The sequence below is a fragment of the Thunnus albacares genome, chromosome 22 (assembly GCF_914725855.1).
Source record: "Thunnus albacares chromosome 22, fThuAlb1.1, whole genome shotgun sequence".
Lineage (NCBI taxonomy): Eukaryota > Metazoa > Chordata > Actinopteri > Scombriformes > Scombridae > Thunnus > Thunnus albacares.
The window spans coordinates 9,042,514-9,070,378 of NC_058127.1; the positions used below are offsets into that span (position 1 = coordinate 9,042,514).

The 27,865-nt window shown below is 39.8% G+C and overlaps 1 protein-coding gene across 1 annotated transcript in view; it reads right to left on the bottom strand.

Annotated features, from left to right (window-relative positions):
- Positions 1 to 460: 460 nt before the first annotated feature.
- Positions 461 to 27,865, bottom strand: part of LOC122973700 (astrocytic phosphoprotein PEA-15) — a 49,512-nt gene continuing 22,107 nt past the window's right edge. Inside the window, exons 2-4 of the mRNA XM_044341411.1 lie at positions 2,226 to 2,400; positions 1,917 to 2,072; positions 461 to 648 (exon numbers count right to left, since the gene is read on the bottom strand). Coding sequence (XP_044197346.1) covers positions 584 to 648; positions 1,917 to 2,072; positions 2,226 to 2,397 — 393 coding nt within the window. The 5' untranslated portion in view covers positions 2,398 to 2,400 and the 3' untranslated portion in view covers positions 461 to 583. The remainder of the gene's footprint in view (positions 649 to 1,916; positions 2,073 to 2,225; positions 2,401 to 27,865) is intronic.

Consider the following 27,865-nt stretch of genomic DNA (forward strand, 5'->3'; position numbering starts at 1 on the left):
TTTAGTCTTTGTTTTAACAATAACAACCTTGTCTGACACACACACACACACACACAAACGGACACTTGCATAAACACAGCATCACAGATTCAACAGTGTTACAGATAAGACACATTCTGAACTGACCCACTCAGTGTTTGAATCGAGGGTAAACTTTGGCGCTCTCTCTCTTTCTCGCTCTTCTCCTCACAAACACACAGACACACATACACACACACACTGTCGGTCCGTCTCCAGATTTCTTCTTCTAATGTCCTTTTTCTTCCCGTCTGCCATCAGCTCCGTAAAAGGCGGATAAGGTTGCATCGCTACGATCTGATTGGTTGCTCGGTCGGTGGCTGCCTGTGCGGTTGTGTGTCACAGCAAGTGTTAGTGCAGGATGGGTAGGGGGGAGGAGGAGGATGTGTGTCTGTGTGTGTGTGTATGTGTGTGTGTGTGTACATGTGTATAATGTGTGTGTGTAAGGGGATGGGGGTGAGGCGGGGGAGTGTTGGGGTTGGTCAGAAACGGTTGGTCGGTGGTTGATTGGAGTGCCAGTCGTGAAGAAATCAAGGTGCAAAGATCAGGGCTCAGGGTCGCGACCTCACACTTTTTTAGGGGGAGGAGCCAACTTGATGATCTCATCTTCAGAGGGCTGGCGGATGATGTCTTTTAAAGGGGTGGGGAGGAGAAGAGAGTGAGAAAGAGAAAGAGAAAGGGAGAGATCATAAGAAACCTATACTTTCAACAAAGAAAGTTGTAGCCAAAACATGTAAAAGAGAGCACACCCTACGCATGATATCCTCTTCGACCTTTGTCTCTTAGAATAAATTTTAAAATCTTATTACTAGTTCACAAGGCTTAAGCTCAAGGATTAAGTGTTAAAAGTTCCAGTGGTGAAGACAAAGAAACGCAGCGCTTATTATGGACCAAAGCTGTGGAATAGTCAGCCCATAAATATCCGACGTGCAACTTAAAGGGGACATATCATGCACATTTCCAGGTCTATATTTATATTCTGGGGCTCTACTGGAAAACTCCTTATTTATCTTATAGTGGCTCTTTATGCAGCCCCTCAGTTCAGCCTCTGTCTGAAACAGGCTGTTTTAGCTCCTGTCTCTTTAAGGCCCCCCTTGATGAGCCCACTCTGTTCTGATTGGCCAGGTCCCGGCAGCTGCCCCTCAGCAGACTTCTATACATTTAAACAACACATGCAACAACCTTAGCAAGAAAGGCTACGGAACGGATGCCTGTTTCTGGGCATGTGTGAACAATGTGATGTCATCATAAGGAGGAAATAGAGGTAACTTTGAACAAAGCATTCAGGGGCTGGCTTTTGACTTGCAGGGAGCATTTTTTACATACGTTCAGCTCAAGTTTTGGAGCTTTGATCCTGTTTAACATAGATATCTGACATCATAGCAGTATACAAATAACAGAAAATGACAAGCATGATATGTCCCCTTTAAAAAGCATCCTGTGGAGTTTTTGAGCACTAGACAGTCCTGCCACAGGTTTCTTATTCAAGGCAAAAAGATGGAGAAACAACAAAAAATTGGACAGATACATTTGAATTATCTTATTGTACTATGTACATTTGTAGATGTGTGAATGTTGTGTGTGTAAGGATATAGAAGAAAAAAATAGAAAATGATGGAATTGACAATATTAGCCATTATAATAATAATGAAACTAGAAAGATAGAGAAATATAGGAACAACAGGCAGTGACTTAGAGAACATTAAGGTAGTTTTATGTTTAGCCACTAGATGGCAGAACTTGGCAGCCTGGCAGACCAACCTCCTTCATAAAAGTGAGAAAAGTCACAAAGTATTGTCCAAATAGGGCTAATATTACCCTGATATTTTAAGAAACTGATACATCAATCTAACCCTACCCCAACATGCTCTAGAGATTAAACACCTCGAGTGTGTTACCTTTGTATTTCTTGGCAGAGGGGATGCGTGTGAGCTTGGTGTCGATCTCGTCATCCTCAGAGATCTTGAGCACGGTGGTGCGGTACTCGATCACCCTCGTCAGCAGGTCCGGTCGCCGTGAAATCTCGAAGATGTGCTCGATGTACGACAGATTATCTGCATGGGAGGTTTTGTTAGAGGATCTGTTCGCTGAAAAAACCTCAAGTTCATATCATGACATGCTGTTTAATTATCTGTTTTTTAAAGTGCTTTAGAGATTGAATTATGGGTGAGGAAATGAGAATAAATCTGTTTCTCTATGTCTCTCACCCTGAGCCAGCTTGTCGTTCTTCTCCAGGTAGCTGAACCACTCCTTGGAGGAGGTGATGTTGTTGCTCTGGTCCTCAGGGATGTCCTCCTTGCAGGCTGACTTGAGCTGCTCCAAGTCCTCGTTGGTGATGTTTTCAGACAGATCGCTGAGCAGAGAGCTGTACTCCGCCATGGTCTGGTCAGAGGCAGAGAGAGAGGAGAGAAGGAAAAACAGTAAGATACACTGACTAAAATAAAGAGGACGTCAGAGCCAGGCAACAGAAACAGAACAAAACAGAACAAAATATCCATGAGATCTTAAATTGCTCAGTGTGCAAACAGCCCACCTACTTCCCAGACTCTAGAGTGGAAAACAGGAAATTTTAGCTAATGACAATAGCATACTGTCATAGTGGGATGGAAAAGACACTAAGAACAGAATATTTAAACAGGTCAGTCCTTTTCTTTTTTTTGATTTTCGTAGAAAGTTGTAAGACAGGACAAAACAAGTTATTGCACCTTAATTAAGAACGTCCCACAGGGGGGATCTATGCACTCAGAGGACTCAGCAATCAGCATGGAAACATGGAAAAACATGTTATTTATTATCCACTGCCTTTTTTTACTAGAGGGGAAAACAAAATGTACAACTCATTTCTTAATTTTATGAAAAATCTCAATGTGTGGCAGGTTATTCCTTGAGTTTGCATGTGAATTATTCATGCAAGTGTGTGTTGACAAGGGTCGCCAGATCTTCAATTCAAGGATACTGCTGGCGATATTCTATATTTTTCTTATTGTCAACAAATGAAAACATCAAAACAATAAAAGTATTGACTTAGTTAACTGTGTCATAGACAGGCAATGTTGCCAAAAAACTATTAAAAACATATCAGTGAGCCATATTGTTACATTTGTTTTGTAGATACTACACTAAATGTGTATTAATCCACGCCTGAAAATAGTCCCCAACAAACGCCCCTTTTACTCCTGCTTGAGTAACATTTGCTAAAACCTACAGTGTTCAGCTGTTTCAGGAAATTACTGAGCCTTTTTTAAAAGAATGAAAGATTTGTCTGTATTTGACTTGTTTTCAAAGATGTACGTCTGGTGTATGTCCAGTGGTCTTGGAAGTTGTATGACCTGGCATTATAAGTGGGTGAGAGAGGAAGAAATGAAAGGGAAGAGAGGGGGGGAAAAAAACACAAGTTCTGGGAAGTTGCTTTTCATCAAATCAGCTCAAGCTATAATGGAAACTTATATAGCTCTCTGCCTCCCTCTAGTGGACTAACTGAAGAAAAAAAAGTCATAGTTTATTTTGTGTGATGGAGGATAGTCACGTTTACATGTCTACACATAACTGTAAACATTTTTTGCACTAAAGCTTAAATATTACATTTATTTTACACATATTGTAAAACGTTGTCGGTAAATATATATATATATATATAGACACACACACACTATTTGTACAACTGTATATTCCTTGTATAATTAATAGTTTTTCCTTTTTAATTTCTTCCTTTAGTTTTACTTAATATACTTGATTCTGTTTTATTGCCAAATTGATTGTTTCTATTCTATTCTAATTAAAATATCTTAATATTTGTAAGCACATTGTGTGTGTAACGTGGAAGGGGCTACAACTCAATTTCTTGTGCAATCCTGCATTGTATATTGAGTTCTTTTATGAAAAAGATAACAGCTCTGTATGTAATACGTAAAAGCGTCATAACTCTTAACGACACCAGCGACTCCAACAACTAACTGAAAAGAAATGTTTTGTGGTGCCAGTGCGTCATTTTACCTGTTTGAATTACTGACTTTTGGAGGAACATTTTTGCCACAGAAGTCATTTTAATTGGCTTTTACTTCTTCAAAGAGATACTTCAAGGTCACATTTCAAGCTGGAATGGGAAAAGTGGTTGGACGATTCACCGTAGGGGCATGTAGCGGTTGAGGATCGGGCTAGCATTAAGGAATGAGTTTTGTTAAGATCGCAGGGTTTAGGTTCTCCTCACAAAGACTGGGTATTTGTCTTTCTGTGTGTGTATGTGTGTGTGTGTGTGTGTGTGTAGGAGTACGTGTGTTGGCATGCGAGTTGTTGTTCAGAAGCAGGCAGCCAGTGAGGAACTGAAGAAACCACAGTGAAAGAGAGACAGAAAAACAGACAGAGTGATTCAGACATGTTGTGAGGCCGTCTGCTCTGTTCAGCTGTGTCAGTTTAGAAGCAGCTAAGAAAATACATCGAGAGGCAAACACAGGCGTTTACAGTTCATGCACACGGTGTTTCAGATTGCGGCTTATCTCGGTTATTAACATAATCTGGGTCGAGTTGTTCATATGTTTTCATATCCAGATTATCACTAATATGCATTTATACATGTGGATTTCCACAATGGGAAGCATGAAAAGAAGTGCAGCTGATATTTTTAAAATCCTCACTTAATAACTTTGTTGTTTTGGCACATTCATTATTTTGTTTTTACTGGTACTGGTGATGATATATTCAGAATATTGTCATGGTAGCAGATGCTGAACGTACTGCCAAAGCCAAAAATTAATAAAAAGATAAGCACATGCTATAATCTATTAACTGTATATTTAGATTCCTTGTTCTTGAAAGACAGGAGCTAATGAATATTACTGTCAAGATTATAGAAAATGATATTATTTGCTGCCTCCCAAAAGAGAGGTCAGAGGTCAGCTTCACGTGTAACCATGGGTAGCAAGATGATGGAGGTCTCAAGAAATTAAAGGATAAAAGTTGTCTAGAAAAGGGCGACAGAGCAAACCAAACCAAAAACCAACTGTAGGTGCTGTTTCCAGCATTTTCAACCTCACAGCCAATCAAATGGCTGCCTCTGGATTTCCCAGATTTTACGCAGTCCTCAGTGAGTTTAGTGAGACAGCGGTTTATGTTGGAAATGATTGAGGTCACCTGAAAATCTGCATTGAACGGAGTCCGGTGTCCTGCTCCTTCAGTAACTTTGAGGAGGGATACAAGTTGCAGGACGGTCTCCCTGTTTGCCTGTACACCACGAAACATAAGCTTACTATAACAGCAAACGTGCATCTTAACGCTGTACTGTTGTTTTTTTGTTTATCTCTTTCTGTGTCACACACAGCAGCCCCAGCCCCCAATCCCTGGCATCCATGCAGCTGGCGAGAGGCTGCCGCTCAGTGCAGTGCATCATGGGCACTGGCACGAGGCTCTGTCTGCTTCTGATCCCTTCAGTCTCATCACAGATAAACACGCCGTACAGAAAGCCCAGAAGAGCTCTGTGATGAGTGTGGTGACCTATATAACATAGCTGCCATTACCTGCAGCTACCACCAGAGGGCCCCCATTCGCTATGGAGCATTAGCTACGCTTAGCTTATTAAAGCATGAGCGTCTCGTGGTGTAGAGGCACTGTCTTGGCTTAATCATCTTCAGCCTGCTCATGGGAGCATATGGATAGGAGATGATACTTTATATCTGAGCAGCAGCTTTAATTTGTCATAATTTCTACCTAAAATAAAATATGACAGACTAGTATCTTTAATAATGGAAAAAAATAAGACTTTCTGAATCCATCAGAAAGCAAAATAAGCTTTTTGAGCTGTTAACCGGCTCCATTTCTTTACATTTCCTTTAAATGACACAAATAAATAAGTCTAGATGCTGTACTGACAAACAATGACAAATCAGCATGTGACATATGGGACGATGCAGCATACAGGAGCAGATACGAGAGCTAATGTAACTGTCCCAGATGCTGGTTTAAGGTTATATTTGTTTACCTCTTCTCTAATGGCTAATGGTAGCATTTGGTTTGGTTTTGTCTGATCCACGATCTCAGCCTCAGAGTCTCAGAGTACAATGATGACGGAGCGCTTTTACTGTGCATGTGTGTGTGTGTGTGTGTGTGTGTGTGTGTGTGTGTGAGAGAGAGAGAGAGAGAGAGAGAGTGTGAGAGTGTGTGTGTTATTTCAGTCTTAAATGTCACATTCATCTCCTCTCTAACCAGAGCAACTTGCTCAATCAACACAAAGCGCTGCGTGGGAGAGAGCAGGGATATGCACCTTAACGCGAATGAACACAACGAGGGTCTGAATACTGTGTGTGTGTGTGTGTATGTGTGTGTGTGTGTGTGTGTGTGTGTGTGTGCGCGCGCCTCCTGTCTCCAACTGCTAGTTTGTGAATTGTGAGTGTGCAAGTTTGCATGTATTTGTGTGCACTCAAGTGAATGTGTGTTTGTGCGCTTCGTGTGTGTGTGTGTGTGTGTGTGCCAGAGGGAGGCAGACTGAAAGAATGAATGTGTGTGTGTGTGTTGGTCCCTGTGCCTCCTCTCTCGACCCAGGTCGCCCTGCCTGCTCTCTGTTTTGCACCACAATGGACTGGCGCTACTTTTGTGTACTTTTAGGAGAGAAGGGGGGAAAAAAACAACAATGGATAGAGTGGCTACATTTAGTGTTTCTCTCCCACCACCTCCCTCACAACGCTCCCTCTCCCTGCCACCTTTAACTCTTTCTCATCCACGAAATAAAGCTGGTTCTGTTAAAATAGTCAGTCTTGGCCGTATGCCACACTTTTTTGTTTTGTTTTGATGGAGTTTCCATAGAAATAAAACCTTGAGGATGATTTACAATTTTTGTTGATTATTTTACCTGCAAAATACAGTAAGACTAAAACATGATTAAAACATTAAAATATACTTTTAAGGCGTACATGTGGAAATAGTTGAGCTAGAACAACAGTGTAGAAATTCAAGGTTAGCTCATTCATTCAACTACCTCTCACTGTTCCTTGTGTTTCTTATGTGCAAACAGTCTGCTAGTTATCATTAACTACCCAGTTACATAGCTGGAACAGACTGAACAAAGTAGAATCCAAATACTAGATCAGTGGACTCCCATTGCTATTTCAACCAGAGATATGTTGTCAAATAACACAAATCAAGACCTCAGATTAGTGCATAAAGTCATTTTCAGTCTCAGTTAGCTTCTAGCCATGTGAGGCTGGGATAGTCCCCTAAACTGCGACAGGTATGCAAAGACCCTTAACTGTTATCCATGCTATTTTTTTTTTTTATTTTTAACTCAAACTAATCTTTTTTTTAAAAATATAATTCAATTATTAATTAAATAATTAAGAAATATATTAAAAACTTGTAATATAGAAACTTTGTCATAATTATAACTTAGTATCTCCAATTGTAGGGAAAACTAAATGAGGATTTCTTTAATCTTTTTTTTTTTTTTTTTTTTTTTGCAGAAATCGGCTTCCATACACAATGCAGGTGTCTTCACTGACAGGTCTTTCCGTTGCTGTTGTCAGATAAATATAAAGAAGCAAGTGTTTTTGTTTATTATATGTTTTGTTAGGAGATCCTTTTTTTTTTTTGTTTTGGTTTGTTTTTTGCTGAAATGGGCTTCCATACACAGCACAAGTTTTCTCAATGACACGTATCTTTGTTGCTGCTATTAGATGAAAACCTAAGTGAGTATTACTTCTCAGAATAGAGTGTCTGTGGGTCATAAATGAGTCATTCCCTTTGACCAAGGCAAACAGTAATTCCTTAGCAGCTGTATTAAACTCTCTGCCAAATCACTGTAATTGTATTTGTGCGGTCACCTGACAACAGACACAGAAAAAATATGACAATGAATGAAACCACCTGACTTGCGGCATCAACTGTAATGGTAAAAAAATGCACATATTGTGAGTCAGAGGCTAAAGAAAGTTAGTTTGCTTCTTCAAAATAAGGCCAAAACAGGAACAGAAAGATGTATTTTTGAATTTATCTGAGATAGTGTAGTCCTGCTGTAAGTAAAAGAGTCTGTGAAATCCCCTCACCCTACTGCCCCCCCCCCCCCCCCCCCCCCCCTCCCGTCACCCTCCACCCCCTCTGCCTCCTCCCGCTCTCTGCTCTCTCTCTCTCTGGGACGAGCCTGACACTGCTTCCATACATAGAGACCCACTGTGCATCACATTCTCATGAACACAAACATGCTTTTGTCTGCTTGTTCCTCTGTCTCTGCTGCCTCTCTCTTTCTGTGTGTGTGTGTGTGTGTGTGTGTGTGTGTGTATGTGTGTGAGAGAGAGAGAGAGATAGGGAGAGAGGGAGAGAGAGAGATTTGCCACTGAAATTCTAATAACAAAATCAAATTTAGCTTTATATTAAAATTGTTCAAGGAATTTCAACAATAAAAAATAACTGAGACAAAGAAAAAAAAACAGGTTTCTGGGACAAGAACAAAGCAGAAAATGAACAAGGGAGACACACACACACACACACGCTGGAAAAAACTACTGAATAACCGGAGAAGCTAAGATAGAGAGATGCATGCTACTGTATTGCTGATGCTTTCAATCATCCAAATGTAATCTGTTTAATAAATGCCTGATTGAATCACACTCCATGATTATTAATATGTTTTTAACTAGCCCCTGAGTATGTATCATTAATACTGTGTGTTTGGTTACATATGGAAGTTTTATAGTGACAAAACATTTGGTTGAGTAGTAAATAAATTCAAGTTGCAGTCAATATGTTTGAAGTTTTAGGTGAAAAATCTAAATTTTGTTTGTGCGTGCTCAGTTGGAAATCTCTTTGCTCTTATGGGTTTCTCTTTCCATATTGGGCAACTGTGAGTATTTTTGTATTTTGTGTTTTTTGCAGTTCAAATCTTTTCAAGTATTTTTGTATTGCATGTGAGCAATGCACCAAACTGTGCAACTTTGAAACCTGTGTGCACAAGAATCCCTGCTGCTCAATCAAACCTAGTTATGCTACACTTCAATAACCCTGCCCCGTTTTTGTTTCAGTATGAGCTGTGATTGGCTAGCTTGCACTGCTGCATTGCAGTACAGAAGAAAAAAAAAATAAGCCAACAGTTTTGTTTTCCAGTTGCAAGCAGAAACATAAGTCAAAGGAGCTGAGTTTCACATAGCAAAGCCTGTGCAAGTTCTTTTTTTTTTTAAAAAAAAGCACATTTCAAATGAGAGCCAATTAAAGATTGAGGCTTTGACTTGCAGTTTGCATTTTGCTTGCACATCAGATTCACAACATCAGCTTCAGCCTTCCATCAGTGTCTACACAGGATGTGTTCAGGCACCGTACTGAGTAGGTCACCTGTTTTCACTGCGGTTATGTGCAAAGTAAAACGCAACCTGTTATGCAACCTGTGTAGACAGCTGTACTGATTAAAGGGTTTATACTTTACTGGAATATCTTTGCATGAGTCACAACTCAAAAAACTCCATATTTATCTTATACAGGTCCTTTATGCAGTTCAGCCTCTGGCTGCAACAGGTCGTTTCAGCTCCTGTCTCTTTAAGGCCCCCCTCCTGATGAGCCCACTCTGTTCTGATTGGTTAGCTCTCAGAAGCTGCATCTCAGCTGACTTCCGGTGGCTCCGGAGGTTATGTAAACAAACTACAGTAGCATGATTTTACAATTCTTTCTTGTTCTTTACTCAAAATGGAAACTTCTTAACTATCTACTATCTGTAGATATGAGAGTGGACAACGCAAACAACCTGTGAAACAACCTTAGCAACAAAGACTATAGAAAGGATGGCCGTTTGTGGTCATGTACAAACAATCTGATGTCATCATGAGAAGGAAGTAGAGGAAACATCACAAATGAAGCGACAGGGTTGAGCCCTGTCTATTGACTTGCAGGGAGCCTTTTTACATACGTTCATCTCATATTTTGGACCTTTGACCATGTTTAGCGCAGACATCTGACATTATAACAGTATAAAAATCACAAAAAGCATGATATGTCCCCAGTAAAATTGAAACGAGCAAGCCAATGATTCCCTGCTCTCTCTTCCTGGTCTAGAGTTGAACAGTGTTAGTAGTTTTGTCATTAATTAACTTCCACAGTTTGCATGGCATTAATGGATGCCAACGCTGGCCTGAGCAGCTCTACTTCTACTCCGTGACTAAACTGTTAACCCCCACCACCACCATCTCCACCATAGTCTGCTTTACATTGTGCGGTCAGGCCATTATCCATCCAAACAAGACCCCCTGTTCTCCCTCAGTTGCTCTTTTTCTCCCCCTTCCTTCTTCATTTTTACTCCTCTCATCTTTTTTTTTTTTTTCGGTTCAGTCCTTTCACTCATGCCATTCTTTATCTCCATGTCTGATTGGAAGGGGTTTTTATAAACGTGCAAGAGCATGTGCACACAGAATGAAGGCACATACAGCCACACTTGTATGCTGAGTAGACACAGCAGCAGTCGATCCATATATTCTGTCAAATACACGAAAGCAGTCCTGAGGCAGAGTGTGTGCAAATAAAAATAATGTCAGTTACCTTCGTCTGAAAGCTGTGACGATATCTACTGATTCCTCGTGCACTTTACAGAGATCAAATCTATTATTTTATTTTCCATTACACCCCTCATATTTCATAACACTTTCATCATTCTCAGTCCCATTTCAATTGCACAGATACTCAACCTGCTAAGTGTTTCTCTTTGTTGAGGGCATACACACACACACACGCGCACATAAACACACACACACGCACATAAACACACACACACACGCACGCACATAAACACACACACACATACATATTCATACATGTACATACATACCACAACCACCAAAACTCCATTCACCCTCCACACTGATGACGTTGCCATGGAGACCAGGCCTGGCTTTGCCTTTAGGCCTGGAGACTGTTACCTAGCGACAGGGCAGAGACCCCCCCCTCCCTTCCTCACCTCAATTCGCACCCCCCCTGCTCCCCCTTTCAGAATAAAAGCCCCCACTAGGATGACTGACGCACACAAACGACACATGTGGAGACTTTATTTTCTACACATAATTATCACAGAATTTTTGTCTATTTGCTATACTGAAACATTTCATTTTGTTATTAACAACATCTTCTGTGGTTCACACAGTGCAACACACACACACACACACACACACACACACACACAAATACATGAGTGAGTACAAAGAGACTATATGAGGGTGCTGATCTCTTGACTGCCACATTGTGACAGTCATATGATCAATAGACGCTGCTCGCACACTACGCAACTCTTTCTCCTCTGTCTTTCTTTTTATCAAAGACACACACACACACACACACACACACACACACACACACACACACAGTCATGTTTCCATCACTTCACAGGACGTTACATTGACTTGCATTCATTTCCTGGAGACTTATCCTAACCTTAACCATAACCACCACATGCTTAACCCGAACCCTTACCCTAACCTTAACATAACCCTTAACTAACCTTAATATAACCCTTACCCTAACTTTAACATAAACCTAAACTAACCTTAATATAACCCTTACCCTAACCTTAACATAACCCTTAACTAACCTTAATATAACCCTTACCCTAACCTTAACATAACCCTAAACTAACCTTAACTTTAAACCTAGTTTTCATCCTAAAATGAATGATTTACATTAAGGGGACTTGCTTTTTGTCCCCATAAGGGCAGCAAGTCCCCACAACATGAGGAATACCTGGACCACACACACACACACACACACACACACACACACACACACGCACACACTATGCTGGACTTCAGCATGAAGACAAGCCTTTAGATTTCACCATGGCAACCAAACCACCGGGATAGCAGCTCAAAAATCTCTCTGTCAGAGATCTGGAAAGAGGAACAGACTCTGTTGTGTTGTTTTCCATATAATACATCCAGACTTTGTGCGTCTGGTTTTCCTATGACAGCTCTCTTCTTTTTTTCCTCTCTAACTTCCACTCCATCCCTCCTTCCCCTCAGATATCGTCCTTTGGTCTTCATAAGTCTTTCTCCTGCTCTTCTAACTCAGCTTTTATTCATACATACTCTTTGTGATTATACTGCACATTAAGGTAAAAAATACTCAAAGAATAGGTTCACATTTTTTTTAAGTCTATCATAACATAATACTCACATACCCAACAGTTATTAGTCCTCCTTCTGTGTAAAAATACAGTCTAAAGTTCAGCTGAAGCTAATAGGAGGCTCATTGATATCTTACAAACTTAAAGCTTCAACCACAACCATGATGAATGCAAGATCACTGAAAACCTTTGATGAATAAAGCATGGTGCACTGGAGAAGAGTTTTGCATGTGTTTAAATTCAGTAACAACTACACTGTTGACATTTGATGTTGCTGGATTGGTTTAACCTTAATCCTACCAACTGGGGTACCCGCAGACCCCAGAGGTTTACTTTTGTCATATCTCACAGGTGCTTTATTCTGTCATTCCAATTTTTTATGGCTTTGTCAATCAATTTGTTCCTCATGACTTCATCTCATTGTTTTCTGTTTGTTTTAATTAGTGCTTTTTAAAAATAGGGTCCTGGGGGACCCCAGTCAAAAGCACCCAATTCTGCCTGAGAAGTTTTAATAGATTTAACTATTTATTGAGTTCATGTTTGCCATGGGTCCTAATTTAGAGTATCACACACTATTGGGGGGGTAGGGGCACTTTGTCAGCCATTTTGAAAGCTTTTTGGAAAGATTGTACTTAAGATAAAAGCTGCAATTTGCATTAAAGTAAAGTATATATTTTCTATTTACACATTATGAAAAATAACTAACTTTCATTAAAATAATAATAATCTGCTTTTTTCTTTTCAGAGTACATTAATTACATAATTAATAATGTTTTGAGAAGAAATAACTTTTAAAATAACATTTTGCTGTGATGGTTGTTTCTTACTGTAGTTTATTCAGTCGGTAGTCATTATATATTACATATGTTGGGGATGACGTTGCCACACTGTGACTAACTCATGCTTTTGCTGTGGACTGTTTGTGGACTAAAGCACATATAAAACATTAAAAACACTTAATAAAACATGATGAAATATAAATAATATTGTTTCAAGGTTCTAGTGTAGCAAGCATTAACATATTTTTGACAAGTTGATGAGGACTCCTTAGTTACTGTAAGAAAAGTAAAATATAGGATTGCAACAACTGATGATTATCATTATCAATTAATTTTTACTTAATTTATTGATTGTGTAGTCCATCAAATACCATAAAACACTAAAACAAATCACAATTTAGTCTAATGGCACATCTTCAAATAATTAATTATAATTATTATTAAAATATTGAATCAAAGATATTCGAGAAGCAATGATATAAAACAGAAAAACATTGGAGAAGTTTCAAAACAGAGATCATTAAAATTGTTTAAGATTAATTTTCTGTCATTTTACTAATTAAATAAACAACTAGTCACTGCCAATTTCCCATAAAACCAGTTGCTTCCTTTCCTTTTGCTGGCATAACTCTGGGTATGTTTGTGCTACAGAAGAGTTTCCTCTTCTTGTTTTGTGCTATAAAACAATCCAGCAAATTAATCTCAAACCCTGACACGCACAACAGAGAATACAACACTGCACCGAAGAGTCAAAACTACTCTAGTATGTTAAAATGCTTTACGTCGCATCATTAAATACTCTTAATTCTTTCTCCTCATTCTTTGTCTGCTTCTGTCCTGTTCCTTCATGTTTCACTCCAGCAAGCAGAGAGTACAAGCAGTTAGTCTCCATCTCCTTCATTAAATCTCTCATTAAATATACTCTGGCCTTTCAGAACCTCCCTCCTCTCTCTCTCTCTCTCTCTCTCTCTATTTTTCTGTTTTACTCAGATGGGCTGAGAGGCAGAGAGTAGGAGTCCTGCCCACTCTCCATCTTAAAATCTCTCATGAATCTCACCTCGACTTTACAAAAATCTGCTCGGCTCTCCATGTATGGCAATGTCTATTCTCAATCAGCATAGCTCTTATTCCAAAAATACAAAAAAAAAAAAAACAAGCGAAAAAATTATGTAATTACCTGATGTCATCTTTCATTATTTCAGGCAATGTTACTTTAAAACATACCATGTTTTTTCAGTTTTTTTTGAGTGATCTTAAATCTCTTTCTCTCATACTGTGTTTCCCTCTTTCTCTATACTATATCTCTAACTCTCTAACTGCAGTATACAGTCTCTGAGAATATATCTGCAGTCTTGCAGGAGCAGCAGGAGGTGAGGGATCAGAGAGTGGGAGGCAGAAGAGCTCACAGTTGCAGGTCGAAGCAAATGTCCGCCTCCAAAATCTCAGGTCAGAAGTCTCTCCTACCCAACCACAGATATAATTTTGCATCTCTGAGTGTGTAACTAATTACCTTTTTCTTTCAAGGACTGACTTCATCCCACATGCTCTGCTTTGTTTGTTTTTTGTTTGCAGATTTCTACTAAAATCAATATAAAACCCACTGTAAAAAATCTTTAAAAGCAAAGGAATTTGGTTAAAACAACTCTACAATCTAGAAAGAAACTCAGTAGCTGTTACTGATGCTAAGTTGAGTTTAAATTTATGTACATATTTGTCCCCCATCCTTCTGTTACTATTGGACTGTTGCCTAATGCAGCAGAGTTTTAGTGACAATAAGTAATGGCAAAGGCATACAGAGATAGCAGCATTCACACTTTTAATGCATGTATTACATTTATCAAGTCTGTGCGGCCAAGAAAAGACTGTTAATATGTTAAAGCTGACAGTTTACAGTACAAACTATCAGCTGTTTATTTATAAGTATTCTTTCCATGAGTGCTAGTGTTCCCCTCTACTTTAATACATGCACAGCAATCATAATGCAGCAGGCAGTGCACATATATATCATCATCTATAACTTAACTATAACCTCTATAACTTCACATTTTAAAAAGGATCTTTCTGTTCATAATGTGCCATTAAATATGTTTCATCTTTTTGTCTTAAAGCTGCTATAATCAATATTTTTGTATCTACAATTGATCACATGGCTACTTGTATGTGAAAGTGGTTGTTCGTAGTGTGCACAGAGAATTGGCTCCCGATTCTGCATTTTCTCCTCAGCTCTACAGAGCTTGACGCAACTTTAATGTTTTGGTTCACTCTCACCACTCTCGTGGCGTTGTTTCCAGCTTTCAGAGAAGAGGCTTTCTACGGTACCTGTCGAGCACCAAATGGCAGGCAGACAGACGTAGCGACAAGCTGGTGAGCATAGTGGAGCATGTAGTGGCTAAAGAGCCGCATACGTTTCTCAGTAGATGATGGAAACCAAAACAGAGCTAAAAGCAGAGTGAATATGGGACTTGCATTCATCAAGTGGCCTGAAACACGACTACAAATACATGCTAATGTTGCTCCGTGTCTGATGGATGTGCAAAAGGGAACGCTTCACAAATATGTCAACATAAAAGATAATAATGCACTCACTTGCCAGTTTATTAGGTCCACATAATGTAGATAATTCACTATAATACAAAAGCAATAAATTCAACCTTCATGTCGGTTATAATGCTCAGTTTTTATTTAATCTGTTGTTGAGAGGTGGTCATTTTGGAGGCTGTAGTTTGAGGTGCTGTTGAACTGTTTTGGGTATTGTCTTGTGGTATTTTTTCACTCTTATATGGATTAGGGTAAACTATTGCAGTCAATACACAAAATGTAACAACAAAACAATGCAAATCACATACAGTATTCTGTATGCCACAGCATGTGTAAACCACTGCATAATCTGACCGCCTCCCAAGCACCAGTCAGACATTGATCAGCGCTCAATGCCACAGGCTTTGAAGCGAGCCAAGCTGCCTCTCTGCAGGTGTCTGTCCGATAGCAAAACAACAAACAGATGCCCCCCGCAGACGGCGGCCAGTCGCGGCGGGAACCGACTAGCCCTCGCTGCACATCGCCGTGTAACTCAGCTCTTATCCACCGCTGCTACACTGCGGCATCCTGCTGGGCTACAGAATGACACCACGCTGCTAGCATGCAACTGTGCCTCCTTTTTCGTTTTTACTGAGGCGGTTGGGAGCCGTTTCAGTTTAGATTCTCTATTTGTGCTTATTTTGGTTCCTGTTTCGTTTCTAGGTGTTGCAGACCTTCTGTCTAAAGATTATCCCGCCACTACTGAATAAATGAACCAAGTGCAATAAAAAAAAAAGCACCAAGGTGGACTACATCAACATAATGATGGATTAAGCACTGCTATGTTTGTGTCATATCCATGATGAGCTCCCAGTTAAGTCAGTCTGCTAATGGTGAAGCACTCTGGGAGACTTTTGGCCATCAACAGCAGATGTTACGTTTTGCAAAATGCAAGCAATGTGGATTTAAAATGAAGATGACATTTATGTCGCTTGTACAGCATGTCATTTCTCGCTGCTAAGTGCGTGTAGCACTGCCATCTGGTACACGCATTCACAGGCAAATTAAAATACAATCCTGTCATGGAAAAGGTCAAACGCAATGCTCCAAGGTTGTGCCATCCGCCCCCTCTTGACATCCACATCATTCTCGAGTAACGCCGCTCCTTCCTCCCCTCTTTGTCTCGGTTTCTCTCTTCATCATCACCACAGTGACGCCGCTTTTCACTTTCATTCTTCATAACTACTCTTTCAAGCTCTTTTATGGCGCATACACAGGGCAGGCTTTGAAGTCGTCATCGTCACAGGAGCGTCTTGCTGCCAGGAAACATTAGAATTGATTTCTGACCGTTAATCTTACTTTGATGTCTCTCTTGCGGAGAACTGTCCGTGCACACTCGCCAAATAAAACACTTTGTGTAACACCATCCCTCCTGTCTTTCCCCTCTTTCAACTGATTTGCTCGCTTGCTCTCTCCTCCTCACCCTATTTCGGTATCTGTTTGTTTTCTCTCTTTCTCCCCTGTTTGTTTTAGCATTTGGGAGAGATTCCCTGCACATTACCACAGGATTAACCCTCGTCCGGTCGGTCATGTTGCCTCACCGCTCCCTTCCCGATCACACCGCAGGCCTGGACAGCGAAGAGAGGGGGGGTGGGGGGGTGGGGGGGACTGATACAGTGCATGGGATTATGGGATTGGAGGGGGGAAAAAAAGAGGGATGAGAGGGGGATAGATGACGGCGCAGAGAGGGACAGAGAGAAGGAGGCTCGGTCCTCGTCCTTACAGACGGCCTTGTGTCCAATGAGGCAGCGAGTACTGCCAGCACTTATCAGTTCAAAAGCCCAGAGCGAGAGAGAGCGGGAGAGAGAGAGAGAGAAACGGAGGAAAGGAGGAAGCGCTAATCTGCGGGAGAAGCAGTGAAGCGCCGGAGAATATAGGCCACTGGCCCATTTTTCATTGAGGAGAAAAGAAGATTTGCTGTGTGTAAAAATAGTGCTGTTAATTCAAATATCTTCATCTTTTTTTTTTAAACAATCCATCAGTTTTCTCTTTCATTTTTTAACCGCCCCTTTCTCTCATATTTTTTTGATTTGTCTTCTGTGCATGTTAATGAATGCTTTTTACCAAACTTGATATTTCAGCCAATATCTGTGTCATTTTCATATAAATAAATGCCAGTTTTGCTCGTTTCTTTCTAATAAACTTTTATCTTTGCAAATTTAAACAGTTGTTGTCAGGTAGAGCTTTCTCAAGAAAAAAATCTGATGCATTTCACACCTGCCAGTTTGGTTGTAAAATAAACAAAAGAAATGTGTTTTTTTGAATGTGACAGCAAGAGTAGTGACTTTTGTTTGTAAACCTTTGGTTTAAAAGTAGAAGAGAGAACAAAAAGAGGAAGAAACTCCAACTTTAGCCACAGATAAAGATGAATGACTGCATTTAAGGAACTGCATGAAAGTACTGAGAGACAGACTAACACGTAAACAGCCTTTCATTGACAGTAAGAAATTTTCAATCTCAAATAGGCAGAACACTATTCTTACCGAAAGAATGAACTGAAAGTGAATTTGAACACGCATTTCCATGAGGACCTTCAGATGAGATTGTTTTTGTCAAGAGAAATATAGAATAATGCCAGCCTTGTCCTTTAAATCCTCAGCAGTTACTGTTACTATGCAAGTGGTCTCTCCTCTCAGTCAATAATGCTTCAAAGTGTTGTGTAAAAGCCAACATTTTTATACACAATAAGGCAAATAAATTGAATCTAGGACATTCTTCAAAGAATAAATCTTTCCATTCCATCGGCTTCGGTCAAACAATCCCATCTTCACCCTGAATGAAACATCATTATATGCTGAACGGAGAAGTGATTGAAGCTTTGTGCTCTCTGAGGAGGGTTAATGTTGAAAACTGAAAGATTTTTGTTTAATTTGTTCTTTGAAAAAAGTATGCAACAAGGACTATTTCACAGATTTTTTCTATGGAGAGCATTTTTGGATTTATTTTCCTGCTCTTAAGGTATAGCAGGATTGTGACAGAAGTGGATTTAGTTGGGAGTTTACAAGTGTATAAAGGATCATTTCACCCAAAAAAACCCCACATTTATTTCTAGTGGTATCTACCCACATTTTGGTTATATTTGCCCAGGTTTTGAGATAATTCATCATGTTCACATCATTGAAAAATTTGGGTGAACTGACCCTTTAAAGTTCTAGCTTCCATCATAGAAATCATCAAATTTACTTGTGAATTTTACATGATGTACTTTTTAATGAGGCTGATTTATTGTTGCACTTTTCTGTGCGTGAAAATTGGTATTCATATAGATACAAATTCATTTCCGGTAGTTTATGAGCTCATTAAACTACGCAGTTTTCATGCATGTGCATAATAATATTTGTATTTGTTTACTTCATGTAACCACATATGCCATTACGACTACATGTGTGTATTTATCTGTTCACATGTATGTATTTTCCTCCCTCTCGTTTTCTCTCCCGGCTATAGAAGAACAACATTGGTGAGGAGTTTGTGTAGGCAGCCGAAACAATCAATCCTCCCAAGTGACACACAAACAAAAAAAAAACAACAAAAAACCACACAACACACACACACACATACACTGTGGGCACCGTGTAGATGTGTCCTGCATACAGATACCGCTCATTTTTTGGCACAAGCTTGCGTGAAGCCAGAGGGTAAAGGTCAACGAAAGAGAGAGAGACAGAGAGAGAGACACAGAGAGAGAGAGAGAAAAGACCACAGGAGATTTTCAGCAACTAAATCGAAGTGAACTGCGTGAACACAGGAATGAATGCAAAAAAAAAAAAAAAGAGAAAATGTGAGTGTGAATGCATGTTAAAGAATGAAAAGAGCCTTGGATTTGGTGCTCAGAAGTGGAAAGGTTGAGCAAAACATGGTGCTCTGCACAGACGGTGAATGATTCATTAGTAAAAGCAGATGCTGTCTTTCTCATACACATGTGCGCTAACATATGAGCAAATTCATGCACGCGTAAAGCATCATGACACTCAGTAAAACCTGAGTGAGCGAACAAAACACACGAGTGCATCTTCCTCTAGTCTTTCCTCTGTGATCCATAACAAAATAAGAAAAATGGGATGAAATTATTACTATATTGGAATTTATAATACAAAATAAACAAAAAACAGATCTGAAATGCAACAATGAAGACCATCTAAGGGTTCGGATGAAGGAGAAAACAAGATATTGTAAAGAGCTGCAGACAGTGTGTTGCGTTCCATGGAGACCTGGCTGTGACTGACCAGCCAAGCTTTACTTCCTGCCGTCTCCATGGACACACTTCCTGGCCCCGGGTTTAAGGGCAGCGGAAAAAACAGCAGTTGCCAAAGGAAAGAGACAAACAGAAAAGGAGAAAGAGAGAGAGAGAGAAAGAAAGAGAAACCGGGAGAGCAAAAAGGATGGAGGGAAGAAGAGAAGGAAGAAAAAAAAAAAAAAAACAGCAGCTGGACTCACCATCGGAATTAAAACTGGAGCTAATCCCTTCTGCTTTGTTCACTACCCTCTTCCTCCTCGCTCTCTAACTCTCCCCCTCAGGGCTCGGCTTTATGGAGACACGTTTTGCAGACAATGGTTCTCATTTGTCAAACCAAGTTCTCAAAAATGTGTGTGGAAGATGCTTCAAACATATCCACAGGAACACGTTAACGGACCGATAACATAAAGGTTATGTATATACATTAAATATACATAAGAGTTTGTATTTCAGGTCTCACTGTAGGTAGAAACAAGGAGAATGACTGATAACTTTTGGTTGCTTGGGGACAGCACAATTAGTCGTATTATCACCTAAAGGTTGTCGTGGCTAATGTGTTAGCCAGCAGTTGCCTAATTTACACATTCAACAGACACTAAGAACAACAGTAGAATTTATTTTGAGTGGTGATTCTGACCACCTGGCGAATGTAAGTCCCATATACACACTCCTTTTTGCTCCATTTCACCAATTCCTGAGGCACATATCTGGCTTTTTAGATGCTAAAAGCTCCACAATGTTCACTAGCTAGTCGTTAGCTCTGTCTGTGGTTTTATCAGAGCTTTAACGCTAAAACTATGAGCAACCTATTAAACACTTTGTCCATTAGTGATATGAACAGGGCCCTACTTCCGATAAGCCCACTTTGTTCTGATTGGTTAGCTTCTGGAAGCTTCCTCTGGCTCCAGAGGCTACGTAAACAAACAATAGTAGGAGGGTTTCACTTCTTTTTCTTGTTCTTTATTCAAAATGTAAACTTCTCAAATACATCCGTACGTGTTTGAGCCCGCATCAAATCTGAAATATGCAAGAGGACAACGTGACCAACCTGGGAACAACCTTAGCAACAAAGGCTATGGAAAAGATGGCCGTTTGTGGGCATGCATGAACAATCTGATGTCATCATGATGAGGAAATTTTGGTAACATTGCAAACGAAGCGTTCAGAGCAGGCGTAAGCCCTGACTTTTGACTTTCAGGGAGCATTTCTACATATGTTCATCTCAAGTTTTGGAACTTTTACCATGTTGAACATGGACATCTGACATCATAACAGTATAAAATAACAGAAAATCGCACAAAGCATGATACGTCCCCTTTAAGTCAACTCATGCTCACAACTTAACAGAACTTACTTACTCACTTTGTGATGAATCACAGATAAATATTGTAAGTTATCAGGACTCAATTTTGTTGAGAAAAGTTTGATGAACACTGGTCATTTATGATGCAGTATGATAAAAATATGAACTATTGATTCCTTTTGTAGCCTTTTTTGTATAGCAGCTGATGTCGTGAGTACCTCAGCAGCTTCTATGAAACGCTCACGGTCTGCACGCTGTATGCATGAATAGCTGTATGAATACGTATGGCCGCATGTGCTGCACACATGTGGAGGAGAGCTCTGGTGTGAGTGAGAGAAAGAGAGAGGGGAGAGAGTGAGTTACTCCATCCCCTGTCACTGGAGCTGCCCTCAGCTTAATATAAATTCTAAATGGCAAACGCTTCATCGTGGCTGCAGGAAAAGACCAGATGGCCACGAGTAAAACCAGAGAGACAGAGGGAGAGAGAGAGAGAGAGAGAGAGAGAGAGAACGAGATACCAGATGTGGTGTGTAGACATGCAGGAAGAGATACTGGCCGCATGAAAGGAAGAGAAAATAAAGAAGACTGACAGGGAGGAGATGAAGGTAAATGGGTTAGTGCATGAGCAGAAATACCAGGAGTTAGTTATTGAGTCCATACATGTGAAAACACACACACACACACACACACACACACACACACACATGCACACACAGCCCTTTGTACTTCCTCTAATCAAAGCAATGCCCTGTTTATTCCAGGACAAACCTTCCGACTCGGTGACCCAGCAGCGACAGAAGTCAGGCCAAACGAGACGACGACATCGTGCAGTCACGCAATGCACCGCCACGATGCTGAAGAACGGTCAGGTTTAATTCACTCATCCATTAAAATCCTGCTTCCATGCATCTAACTTACCGTAAGCGAGTCAGTAACCTTCAGCACCTGATAATTCGACACAGTCAACGGTCATTATGAGCCCTTTGTGTTTCATTATGTAGTTTTAAGCTGCTGCTGTTGCTATTAGTATTGTCATTTCCTTTTTTTCAATGATGTAGGTGACATTAAGAGACATTTTTCTCAACAGAGTGCACCTGAACTAAATCATATGTTATTTACCTTATTAACTCTAATGCACCAAAACAGATTTTTAGCATTAAATGGGGAAAAAGTTGCCTTTGATCAATCAGAGACCAAAGAAACATCTACATCAGTTTGACAAACTGGACTCAAGGTCCATTTACTAGCTTTTTCCAGTGCTTTTCACCACATCTTGTTATCTTTCTCAGTGGATGGAGTTTGCTCTGTTGTTAATGAGTTCTCCCCACCTAATGAAGAGGACCACAGGATGCAGTTGAAAGCTCCAAAAAAAAGCTATTAAGTGGGGACATGATTTGCTTTTTTTGCTGAGAGTTAGATGAGAAGATTTATTCCACTCTTACGTCTGTCTGTTAAATATGAAGCTATGGCCAGCTGCTGGTTAGCTTAGCTTAGCATATAGACTGGAAACTAGGGGAAACTAGGGGAAAAATTAATAAAATCTGCCTATCATCACCTCTAAAACTCATTAATTAACAAATTATATTTCGCTAGTTTAATTCCAACAGAGTAAAAACAACAAGTTCTGGTTTTAGGGGGTTCTGTGTCCGACTATTCAAGCAAAGCTAACTGGCAGCTGGTTGTAGCTTTATTGTTACTGTCCAGACATGAGAGTGGTCATAATAATAGTGTAATGGCGGTCTTATACATTACAATACAATGAATCTTTTCGTCCATCTTTTTGGTCCATTTTGTCACTGGTTTGAGAACAAAATGTCCCATACAGCCGGTGACCAGAAAGCTCAGCACCTACTAAAGGAACGAGTGAGTATTGATCACCAACGGTAACAAACCACTGCGGCTCTATGGAACAACTTTTATCGATCTGCGGACGTGACAGACATTATCATTTGAAAATCATTAACATAATGACTCACATAATAGCCATCAGGCTCTTTATCCAGGTAACACCAGCCTCTATCAGCTTCAGCTACATATCAAAATATGCAAATGGATTATTATCTATTCTGTGCTACAGGTGTGATCATGAAAGGCCATTTTGTTATGATGACTTTTCCACACTGTTCACTGATTAACCAAGTAGAAGCTCTCAGTGATGGATGAAAAAAAGTATTTTACGGCTGCAACTAACTCTTATTTTCATTATCAATTAATCTGACGAGTACTTTCTCGATCAATCTTTCTATAAAATGTCAAAAATTGTAAATAAAATGTTATAATTTAATGTTAGAGCTCATTGTGACGTCTTTTTTTGTCCAATCAAACAGTCAAAAATCCAAAGAAATCCATCACACATGATACAGAAAAGCTTCAAATCATCACATTTGAGAAGCTGCAACCAGCAAATTTTGAGTATTTTTGCTTGATAAATGACTGAAACAATTATTCGATTATTAAGTTGCCGATTAATTTTCTGTCTATCGATTAATCGATTAATCAACTAATCATTGCAGCTCTAAAGTATTCACGTCAACATTGTAACAGTATTACAGCCACAATGGAGCCATACTCCATTAAAAGTGAAAGTCCAGCGTTCAAACGTTTACTCAGGTAAAAAGTATAAAATTATTTGCAGTAAATTAACGATTAATTTCCTGTGGCTCGACAAATTGATTAATTGACTAATTGTTTCAGCCCTAATAAGTGGTACGTCTCACATAATTGGAATAAGTAAGTATAACACTGTGCCTGACTATAATTATTTGAGTAAATTACATTTCACTTCTGGAAACTGTACATAATGAACACATCTCATAGTGTTCACAGTTTGCGACCGATACAGCACATCTGCATTTGTCAGATTCCGCACAAGATGCAGTGAAGCAAACACTCGTCATTCATCAACTGACTGTCACAAACAACACAAGCACGCTGATGAACATACAGCAAAACCACAAGAAAGAGCTCCAGCACAACAACATTCAGCCATGAAGCGTTGCATCTTACATACTCTACGTTTGCACAGGATTATCTGACATAAATCCTAATGATAAATAGTCACAGAGCAGGTGTATCACATCCTCTCAGCACTAATCTGATAGCATAGAGGAATAATATCATGTGCTACCAGGATGTAGTCTGTGGCCTTATATGGAAACTAAATGGTTTAGCCACGCGCTGACGAGTTAAAACCTCCAAACATTAGGCTTGATGACAATCTGTTGCATCATGCAGACTGAAAACCCTTGAAAACGATAACATGATACCGACATCGTTGAGATTGCGTTTGCATATTTGAATTTTATGATACGGCACTAAAAGGAGATTATTCCTGATTGTCAGTCACACGATTTTATCTTCAGTTTTTACGTTTTGTTTTCCAAAAACAAGACAAAATCTGGCGTTTGTGTTGGTTACTTTCACTCATTTCCAAAGCAAACACATCTATTTATCATGACGTAAGTGTCATATTGTGTTTGGAAGAGCTGTGGGTCTTATTTCATGACACAGTTTATGTCAACTGTTTCATGAAACTGCACGAAACAAGTAAATGGACTGGAAATAAGCGGAATCATCTCATCTCGCTGCCTCTCTCACCTAATGAGATTTTAAGATTGAATACATGACTAAATGGCCGTTTTAAATGTGAAAATAATCATTGAAATGCATCAGACACGACTCTGAATCATGCTGATTCTCATGCACGGTGACAGTTTATGTTCACAACAGCAGACAGAAATGCTGTGGTGTGTCACAGCAGTGGTGGTAGGAGCCAGATATGAAAACTCATGGAAATGTATTTGTGTCGTCAGTGCTTCATTAGCGTTTGGGCTTTATGGAAGATAAAAATATCTTTGTGCCTCTGGGAGGAGAGAGGATGAGGAGGGGAGGGGCTGAGTGTTCGTGCATGAGTGTGTGTATATGTAGAGACGAAATGAGGATGCAAGAGTTTCTTCTTTTTTTTTTTCGCTGCAAATGTGTGTGTGTGTGTGTGTTTCTGGTCTGTTTGTGCACGAGCGAGATTGCAACAGCGACATCGTTTTTTGAGCAAAACTTCCAGGCAAAATGTGACAAAAGGTGCAAAACACGAGCTGACGTCAGGCTCTCCAGACATCTTGCTGTGAAGTCAAAAATATCTCTTCTCCTCATCCTCATCTCTGCCTCCTTCAGTCCGCAGCGCTCTTCCTCACGTCTTCCTCTAACGAAGATTCTCCTTCATCGAACCACAGTGGAAGCTTTTTTATAAGCATCTGTGCAACAGTGTGTCCAGTCAGTGACCAAAAAACAACCAGTAGCTGGAAAAAGCAGGAGAAAGAATAATGTCTTCCAAAACAAATTACATTTTCAACATTCAACCATCTGAAACCAAACTTTAAAAAAAGCCCAAATGAGAAGCTGCAACCAGCAAATTTTAAACAGGCATTTTTGCTTGAAATTTGACTGAAATGATCGTTCAATTATCACAATTCTCGCCGATTAATTTCAGTCAGTCGACTAATCGTTGCAGCTCTAAACACACGATCATCTCTACTCTCTCTGCTTTTCAGTCTTATTCAAGAGGATTTTCCCCACGAATAACAGCACACTGTAAGACTGACGCACCTTTCTGACCTGTTCCGACAATGAATGAAAGACTAAATTGAGCGGCATTTCACCAAATTGCACTAATTTCAGATCCATGCGTTTCGCTGTGACCTGTGGAAAAGTTACAGTGTAGTAAAAGCTTTTTAACAACTGGCTGTCTTGTCTAAAATGGGCAGTTGAGCTGAATGTTAGAAAGAAACGGCCAGAATGGCTCGAGATGGTATTATTTCAACATCGGACAACTGAAGAAAGGACTAAAATTCAGATACAAACAAAACCTCAGCAACACCAAACTAAAGTAACTCTTTTGATAATTGATTAATCGTTTTGACTCATTTTTAAGAGGAAAATATTCAAATTCTCTGATTCCAGCTACTCAATTGTGAATATTTTCTTCTATGACAAACTTAAACATGACATTAGAGGACGTCATCTTGGGCTGTGGGAAATTGTGATCGTTTTGTGACATTTTATGGACCAAACAATTAATCGATTAATTGAGAACATAATCGACAGATTAACTGATAATGATAATAATCGTTATTCGCAGCCCTAAACTTAATAATGCATGTGGGAACAAATGTTAACAGGACGAGACAAAGTGATGCACCAACACAAATTCAACAAAAAATGCATCACATTCACCAGTTTTTTTGGACATCAAACCCATAATAAACACAAGGAAACATGGGTTTTCATGGAAATGCAACTATGCAAATATGGAAAATAACCCAGTTTACATAAAAAAAACGTGACGTCTCATATTTTCCCATAAGTTTCATGTCTTTCCGTGTTGATTTTCATAGCATAGTAGGTAGGAAATCAGTCTAAAACCAAAAAAGTGAGTGTTTTACAAATGATCAGCAGCAATATTAAATATTTCTAGTTGAAGCTAATGGGCTACAACATAATAAACCACCAGAAGGGTTGTTAAAGCTCCAGATATTTTAATAAAACATCTTAAAATTTGCACCAATCCACCATCAATATTTAACAACATAATCAGGATTTTAAATTTTGCCTTAAACACGACGCCCCGCTTCAAAAAACGAGCGAGCAGAAAGCCAGACAGACAGGTGGCCAGGTAGTCAAGCGGGAAAACTAATTAAGAGCCAAACATTCAGACACAGTCAGCCTGCAGGGAAACACTGTCAGATGTTTTGATCGGTTGTCCAACAAACGAGGAAAAATCAGGCAGGAGTCTGGCTGGTTTCTTATGATCAGCTGATGACATGGCTGTGAGCGCATGTGTTTAAAAGACAAGCAGAGAAAGAAGGCCTTAGGGAGGAGGAGGAGGAGGAGGAGGAGGAGGAGGAAGAGGAGGGAGCGAGCGATGAGGCGGGTGTTGAGATGTTTAACTCGTGCACCCTGTTGTAAGTTACACTTTGAGACACGTTTACAGCTCGCCTCCTGATGAGAAGATGAGAGCCAGATGGCAGAACAGTCACTCTAATGGCATCTCATTTCCTCGAGGGGTTAAAGTTCGCAGAACAAATTCATCATTTGAAGAAGAAAGAGGTGAAGAAAAACGAATACTCTGTGGACAGGCGGCAGAGCCGGGAAATTAATTTTCACCTAAAAAGCCGATTATGAAGTTTTAAAGGCTCCTTCGGTGCTAAATTTAACCACAGCAGAGCAGCCGAACTGAAGCAGAAGCAGACAAGGTGAAGGAAACTGGTAAATTACAACACTTAATCTCTCAGTAAATACACCGAGTGACACGTATTAAAGTATTTGATACTTGTAAAGGGATTTTAGAGCAGATTCTTCTGCAGCTTACTTCCTTTTCTCGGTGGTTTTCGGTGAAGTTACTTATTTGATTACGCTAATGCAGCGGCTCTTCTCTAAACTGCTGCTAAAGCTCAACAGCAACAGCGACAACTCTGTCCATCTTGTTTACTTCCGGCTGGAACATGTCAACACACGCCGAGTCCTAGTTGCAACTTCAGAAGTTGTAAATACAAGTTTACAAGGAGCCTGTTTACTGTACGGCTGCTGCTGTACTGCCGGTCAAAAAGACTTAGTGAGGCTGCTGAAGGCAACAGAACAAATACCTAACTTATAACTGTTTATCATGTACAATAACTTCTTTTACATTTCCTAATGATTGTGCATTGTGAGTATAAGGGAAAATAGGCCTGTTTCCTGCTAAAACAGGCGCCAAGAGGCGGAAAAGTTGTGCAGCTGCTGTTTGAGGTTCAATATGTGGTTCAGAGTTTACATTTCTGTTATCTCCAAAATCTTCTGTCCACAAAAGGTCTTTCTTCTTCTTTTCACATACTGACTAATTTTCT